Below are 8,147 nucleotides of genomic sequence, written 5' to 3'. Positions count from 1 at the left end.
GAGCATACGAAGAGTTTTGTGACTTGAAATGAAATTTATCTGAAAATTTGAAATGCAAATGAACAAATCAACAATCATTGTTTTATGAATGAAATAAATAATACACATTTAGGAACTTGTCGACACATCTTATATGAAGTAAGCTCTATCTCCTGTTTGCAACAGATCCTTAAACGAAATATGTACCTTTTTCAGTGACTACCTTCTCATTCAAGGAAATTTAAGTTTTAATATGGTCCATTTTTTTCGTAATCAGATTGATTAGCTACTTAACAATTCACTCACGAGTCAGAATTCAGATATGAATGGCACATAAAGTTAAAATGAAGAAGAATTTGTGTATCTTGGGCTGTATATTCATTCAATGCTAAGTAAACGACTAATTTATTATTGAAAATATCAACCCCTATTCATGAAAACCATTTGTTTAATTAAACGATGAATTCGCACATTTTATACTGTCTGAGAGAACTATCAAACAGTGCACTGTTAGTTAAGGGTCTACCATGATACACAGTTTCTGTTTTTAGTTCATTTATCTTGCATTAGTTGTTCAATTACCAATTGCAATCCATCTTTTTCTACTTTGGAAAAAATGACGACATTGAAGCTTTTAGAAGGTAAGGTTTGAAGGAACAAAAACATGCGAACAAAATCTAAACTCAGAGGTCACTTAACACATAATTCTCTTCTGACCAGATCGAAGTTACAATTCAATTTTTAGTATAGGTCGACTATCACTAATACGGCATCCTCGAGACCTGCAGTATGCTGGATTAGTGATATTGCCGGATGACAGAGTGGATTAGGTTAGAATACACTTAATCCTGACGCGCAACAGTGTTTATGTAGCAAGTAGTGCCAGCTGCACATCGAACAGTAGTGAGGCAATCTGAAAATTTGAGATTACATTAGCCGAAATTAATGCCTGATTAGTGATTGCTGGGTCAGTGATCACTCTCAATGATCCTGCATCTGTATCAGTGCCAGTATCAACTCAGCTCAACACTGTCTCATTAAAGAAAATCTATTTTAATTTTTTTTTGTTTCATTTTAAATGTATACTAGAATGAAACCACCTCTGGAAAATATTACGTTTTTTGCATAGATTCCAGTTTATTAAGTCCTCCCCACTCAAAATACGACACATGTACTGTACATGTGAGGCTCCGGAAGTGGATCGAAATTCGTGCACGAAAAATATTTTAATTTCGAATGAAAAAAAAAATTATAATTATAATGATTATTTTATATTGTAAAAAGAAACCATCAAACGCAAAATGAATATTTTATCTCCATATAAGGACATATCTGTAAAAATTTCTAAGAAAATCGAACTACTCAGGTTAAAACAATGGATGAATTTGAGTACTTAGATCGAACGTCTTCGATAGGAATCAAATTGTCAATCGGAGTTGACTCACCCCACGATCTGGGCACCGATCTCGTTACAATTCGTAACGAGGAGGGGGACCAATTAGAGAGAGGGGGTAGATCGGAATCGACCTATCGAAATGTTCGATCTGGAACCCAGAAAAAACTTATAAAAACCGCGCAAAAAATTGTGACGTTCTTGGTTCTAAGTTCGGTGTGCTCCGCTTCTGGATTATTCCTGCGGTTCAACAACGGGAATTTGGTCGTCGTTCCGAAAGAAGTTTTCCCCATCCCGTTCCAGCAAGTTTCGCCAAGGGTAATCTGCTACGATAATCATCATTTCAAGTTGTGCTGTGCGCCCCGGAGCCGACGTTTTCTTCATCATCTTCGCCAAAAGGAGAGAAGATCGTAGAAAAGATTGAACTTTATTTACAAACTGATTCACTCTACGGATAGGCCTTACGCCGAAGAAAAACAGTAGTTGTAAGCGAAATTTTTATATTTAATAAATAGTTTGCGATGGAGGACCTGTCTCAGTAAGTTTTTTCACTCCCACACGACAGTGCTGACCGCTCGATTGTCGCGACACTTTCTCCCCAATCGGCAAACCTCACATACAGTACAGTACCATGTTTACCAAGAAGATTTAATAGCATCAATCTCCCTAACTCATAAACCTCTCATCAAAATTTTTGAGTCTATATGAACGTGAGAATATAAACGATGATATATTTAAAAAATAATTTGAAAAATAAATGAAAATTTCTATTTTGTAATGATGTTAAGATGATGTTTAGAAATGTAGAATTCTAATAATGAGACGGTGGACATTTGAATTACCGTAACAGTTAATTCAGCACTTCATTTATAAATAATATAAATAAATTTAAATATTTAAACTAAACTTATTTATATCATCATAAATTATTTAAAAAGCTTATATAATTACAGTTATTTTAACACAAAAACTTAATATTCATATATCTCGAAATGTTTTACATAATTAAAAAACTTAAGACATAAACAATCATTCCAACAGTTGTTTCGACTCTTATTATTAAAAAACAATACTTATCGACAACAATGGAGATAATTTCAAGTATTGTAAGTGCTATGCATTTATCTCTACTTTTAAACATTAATAATTCAGTGTGACTTCTACGATCGAAATTATATTTAATTAAGAAAATTTAATTAAGAAAAATTAATCATGGTTCAATTAGAATAAAAGATTATTACAGTCTTCAGTTTAACTAGAACATCTTCGATCTGCCATGTAATAAAAGATTGACGCAGGTTAATGTATCAACCAACCTCGCTTTAGTGTTAGCACCATTTTGATTACGACATTCTCAGCATGAGGTAAGTATGTATTATTTAATGTATCTGTTAGCGCGAAGTTCATAAAGTGAATATTCTGTTGTTTCTTCATATTCATTACAACTTCCTTACTAACACCCTTCATGATAACATTAAAAACTGAATCATTATCTAATTTGTTCATCGCATCCATTCACTTACATATCACGCCGTAAACAACACATAACACCGACATCGCTTTCCAAAATCCAACCCTTAGATCCTCGTCCTGGAAAGTGGAAATGTCACTCGATAATTTTGAATAATGGCTAAATTGGATGTGGTACAATAGATATACTAGTACACACTACAATTTATAGAAGCTTTCCTGTGAAAGTTTCTGGCTACCGATATAAGGGATGTTTGAAAAACAATGCTGAAACTTATACGGATAGTGCTATTTAGTCATGCAAAGAAAATACAGACAAGTGTATGTTCGGAGGTGTTATCCACCGGTTGGTAACTGACAGACATTGAAGATGGGAACCAGAGTCTGAATAAATGAGCGAATGAGTCCGACTGTATTATTTAATACTGGATATTACGATGGCGATACCTCCCTGATTAATTTTACGATAAACTTTTGGATACGAACCTAATTTAGCACCGAGTACTAGAGATTTAGAATTTAAGACCGACAACTTTTGAAAAAAATGTGAATGTAGCTACCCGCTAAGAAATAAATTAGTAATTATACGACTAAAGAACATAAATAAAGTCAAATACTGTGTTTAACTGTTGTGTCTATCCGACATTGGTACAAAACGTAGGCGAAGATAGCAATTTTTAGTTTTAAAAATGTATTTTCGGTGTGTCTAACGTTTTAAAGGCCTTCATTTTTAATCTCGTGATTTTCCTGTAGGACTACAAATGCAAACAATAAGCTTAATTTAATCTCAAAAAAGAAAAATACAATTTCATTATCAATTTAATATACTTTTACTTTATAACACGGTAGTTGAATAGTATCAAATTCTCCGGTAGTTGACGTTTTGAGATTTCTTAACCCGAAAAAGTAAAAAAAGGAAAAAAGTACATGGACAGGTTCGTTTTTTTAACTGTGCAAACGTCTTATTGTTTCTTAAAAACAAAAAAATACAGCAACAAGTTGCGAAACATTCCCGGCAACATGACGTCACGAGATGTTATAAAATAATAACTTTTATATTATTAATTAACATAAAATGATAAAAAACTTAATATTAAGGATAGAGATGAATTTTATTCAAAAAATTGTAAATGCTGATAAAAAGTAGGTTAATATATTTATTAATGGTGCATAATTATTTGTGTATACCTCTACAGGAAACTGGCATTCGCTCGTTGATGAAAAAAATGGCTGCTAGTTGTTTTAAGGATAGATTTTAGCGCTGTTTTGTTCATATTTTCTAATTACATAACTAAGTTACAAGGAAGTGAAACTGTGTCGCAACTTTATTAACCATAAAAAGTCATGGGCATCCTAGTTGGACTCGAATCCGCATGTCAAAACAATTGACAGTAACGTTTCTTTCAGATATTTAGTAATGACATATTATTAACTACATACATAAGCATACAATAAACTTAATAAAACATATTTTGCAATTAAAAGAACATTCCTAATAATCATCTATGTGTAAATTAGAAGAAAACACTTAAAATTTAAATTTATATTGTTTTAGGTATAGAACTAAGCAATAGAACGTAAAAAATGAACAATATTCTATCTACAATTTGAGCAATTATTTGCCAGTTTTCGTTTTTCGTTAGTCGTTGAAGAGGAGCCAATTCGTCTTGATTTTCGTACAAATTCACTTTGTCCATTGGTTTCTCTTCCGTGCGAACTGAATTAATTATTAATAATTTAGCAATGGTTCCTGAAAATATGTTGAGGATAAATTCGGGCGGTTCATAGTCTTGAATGTATCGAAAATTAATGATGATGACCTCGAATACAATAGCCACTAAGACGACGAACATTGTGTTGTGAATAGGTTTAGCTAGAACGATAAACATTAAATTAAAATGTTAGAAGCTAAAATAAATAATTTCGAATCGTAAATCACTAAAAATTTTCAAAAGTTTTTATGAAATTGAATTAAACTAAAATTTTTTTGGTAAATTATTCTTCAGATATCAGACATATCTTACTATGGATCTATTTCTATTTTCCGTAGCAATAAATATACACGCACTGCATTCGTGATTGTGATAAATGGTAAAAAAAACTGGACTCCTTTGCAACTTCGCTTAATTAGTAAATAAATTAAACTACTTGAGCTACGGCTTACAAAAACATTGGCTCAATTTTTGTAACAGGAGTCTCCAATACACACCTTAAAGCATTATTCCTCTAAAATAAATTTAGTAAGCTATATGTTTTTGCACACTCAGCATTCACATACAATTACAACTTTGTGGATCTTCACTTTGCAGCGTACACGTTGGCACCTCACCTAGTCACGGAAAATGACTTGTAGAACGTTGGTCCATACTTCTTAAAGATTCGTTTTCAGCTGATCTCTTATTGCAATTTGCATTTCAGCACCTGTTTCTCGAGAACACGCGAAAGATCCTTGATCGGACTGAGATAGAGCGAATTTGAATCATGAGAACTTGGGCCTGATTTTGGGAAAGCCAAGCACTAATGGAGCGCACAATATGCGGCTTGGCGGGATCTCGCTGAAAGATCGCACCTCTCTGCGGCCGAAGATGGGCTATGGAAGACAGTAAATGCTGTTCAAGAATTGCCTGATAAGATTGAAAGTCCCATCAGAAAAGAGCTGAACCACCAATGCCAAAATGCTAAAACTTGAACCTCACATTTGAACCTTGCTTGGAAAGTTGACTTCCTGCATCACAGTTTTGAGTGAGTCTTTTGTTTGGCCGACGAATGACTGTACATCCTAAATTTCTATATAGGACAAAGATGATTTGTCAGACAAAATCACCTTCCGCTATTGAGCTTCTGTCCAAACTTTCTCTTTCTCTTGTATGAACCCATGTAATATAAACCTTTTGCTAGCAGTTCGTCGAAATACAGATTGGCCTTTTCGCTCGTTCCACATTTCTGCAGTTTCCACGAACATATCAGGTTATGACAATCCGACAACAAAATCGAACTTTTCTGAAAGTAGTCATTGTCAGCCTGTCATTACTGCATCCAAACGCGAAAGAACCTGTTTCTTCAGAGTGTCTGAGGTAAGTTCTAACTTCGCGTTTTATGCAGAGACTGTACAGGATTTTATAGTTCTATTCGTTTGCATATTGCCAACTAAACAATATCTAAAGCAGCAAAAGCTTTGTATGTCCAACCGAGCAACGTGTTGCTAATTAATGGTGGGTGCGCGTAAATTTACGACCTCCGATACTTTAGAAGAAAAACGCTTTCAAGTATGTACGGAGACGGCAGTTACAATGATTAAGTCAATTTTTTCTAAACCATAGCTCATAGTTCGAGTCCGAGCAGGTCATTTTCGGGTGCAATGTCCCACACAACTTGAGCCTCCATCGTATGCCTGCCGAATTCACAAAGAGCTTGAAAAGTAACTCTCTTAATCCATACAGGGAGAAAACAGTAAACAGAAAAATTCATAAAAATCAATGATAAACATGATTTTCAAATCATAATTAAATATTAAATCTTCATAATGAATTTACCTAAAAGATGTGGATGACTGCTGCATCTCAAAATCGTTCTGCTGAGAATTTGTAATTAGTTGTTTCTTAAAAATTTGTATTTGTAAATAATTGTATATAATATATATATATTATATACAAAAATATATATATATTTAGTTTTTATAATTATTAAAGATGGTTTGAAACTACCCTTTACAGGATACGCAAATGATTTTATTTAACATGTGCAAATTTCTAAATTCTGCTTATAAATCTTACTATAAACTGTAGTATTTAACATTATTTATGATGCAGAAAAACAGTTGTTAAAGTGTGCGCTGCCCTTCATATAGAAAATTAAAGATATATTAATATAGCTTAAATTATATATAGTTGTGTACTATATTAACTGAAGCTCTATAGATCTAATTTAACTGTTAATTTATCATAGATTTATTACATCCACGATCTTTCTGTTTTGCAAAAATTGTTTCTCAGTTTTAAAATATAGGCCTACTTTCAGGATATTTGTGGAGAATTTAGTTATCTTTTGGAGCACACCAGCGCGCCTTGGACCGCATTTGAAAAACATTCAACTAGAACATTGTTAATTCTGTAAATATTTTAAATTGCAAAAGAGACTTTGTTCTAGGCGCAATATTAATTAAATTATTAATATCTTACCTATAAGTTCAGCGACTTGAGGTACTTTTACAGTTGATGTGATAGTAACAAGACTAACGGTTAATATTATCATCACCACACATCCTAATGTTAGTTTCTGCCTGATGTCTGCCGGAATCCAAAACATACACAGAGTCAATAATACAACAATAACAGAAATTATCCACTGTAACTGATATTGTGCAATTGGTTGTCGTCTTGTAAGTAACAATGTCAATTTTACTATTGGATAAAAGTTATTTAGGTATTGCATGTCTCTTTTATCTATCTGACAGTCTTTCATATTCCAATAAGGATTACCGTTGTTAAAATATTCCAGATACGGTTCAGGATTAGGAATGAACAAATTGACATCACTACCTCTGTTAGTCCAAGTTTCCAAACTGACTTTGCATTTTGCTACATCCAATGGATAATCATCATAATTGAAATAACATTTACCAATTAATGAAGTGGGTATGGCCCAGAATACGTCTCCATCAGAGTAAACCTCAACATCAGTCGAATTAATTTCTGAAATGGAACTTTGTGGTCCACTGTAGAATTTAAAAATAAAATGAAATTAATTATTTAATGATTACGATAAATACTGAAATAATATAACTATAAATAGATCCATTTAAATAGGTTTTTGTTAATTAATCTGCGTCAATGTCCTAATTTAATCAAATTGTTCTTTCAAACACCATAACCGTGTATTTCTATTAATAGGACTTATTATACTGGTGTATAAAATTATAGCAACACAGTCACACAGATTAAAATTGGTTTATTTATGATTACCTGGACACATACAATTTGCATTTCGGACTTGTATGTCCCTCCTCAGCAGGTATTTAACAAACAATTTCTAAAATTTAAACAATAAACAAACTTAGTTTCCCGACAATAATTTTTAAAATTCTAAAATTGACAATAATAAATTATTGCATAGGTCCAAAACTGGCAGAAATATCAATGATACAAATAGATGAACAGATTAGAAATATAGAAGGAATAGAATTTTATAGCAGGTATGTAGATGATTGTATTATAATATTTGATAAAAGAAAGACAGATGAAAAAACAATTATAAATAAAGCTAATGAAATAAAAGAAAATATTAAATTTGAATTAGAAAAAGAAAA

The 8,147-nt window shown here is 32.4% G+C and overlaps 2 protein-coding genes across 3 annotated transcripts in view; both read right to left on the bottom strand.

Moving 5' to 3' along the window:
* LOC111613211 (acetylcholine receptor subunit alpha-like) overlaps nucleotides 1-8,147 on the bottom strand; it is a 39,637-nt gene that overhangs the window by 6,752 nt on the left and 24,738 nt on the right. The gene's annotated exons all lie outside the window — the stretch shown is intronic.
* The window catches only part of LOC111613212 (neuronal acetylcholine receptor subunit alpha-10-like), a 17,498-nt gene continuing 13,075 nt past the window's right edge, over nucleotides 3,725-8,147 (bottom strand). The window contains exons 2-3 of one of the 2 annotated variants that reach the window (XM_023354564.1): nucleotides 7,021-7,556; nucleotides 3,738-4,715 (exon numbers count right to left, since the gene is read on the bottom strand). In XM_023354564.1, coding sequence (XP_023210332.1) covers nucleotides 4,384-4,715; nucleotides 7,021-7,556 — 868 coding nt within the window. In that variant the 3' untranslated portion in view covers nucleotides 3,738-4,383. Of the gene's footprint in view, nucleotides 4,716-7,020; nucleotides 7,557-8,147 lie in introns of both variants that reach the window. The other variant, XM_023354565.1, reaches the window with a different exon arrangement.

The sequence above is a fragment of the Centruroides sculpturatus genome, unplaced genomic scaffold (assembly GCF_000671375.1).
Source record: "Centruroides sculpturatus isolate CEXI.00-Female unplaced genomic scaffold, Cexi_2.0 scaffold1804, whole genome shotgun sequence".
In the NCBI taxonomy this organism is placed as follows: domain Eukaryota; kingdom Metazoa; phylum Arthropoda; class Arachnida; order Scorpiones; family Buthidae; genus Centruroides; species Centruroides sculpturatus.
Note: the sequence above shows the minus strand (reverse complement) of the source record. Positions and strands in the feature narration are given on the sequence as shown.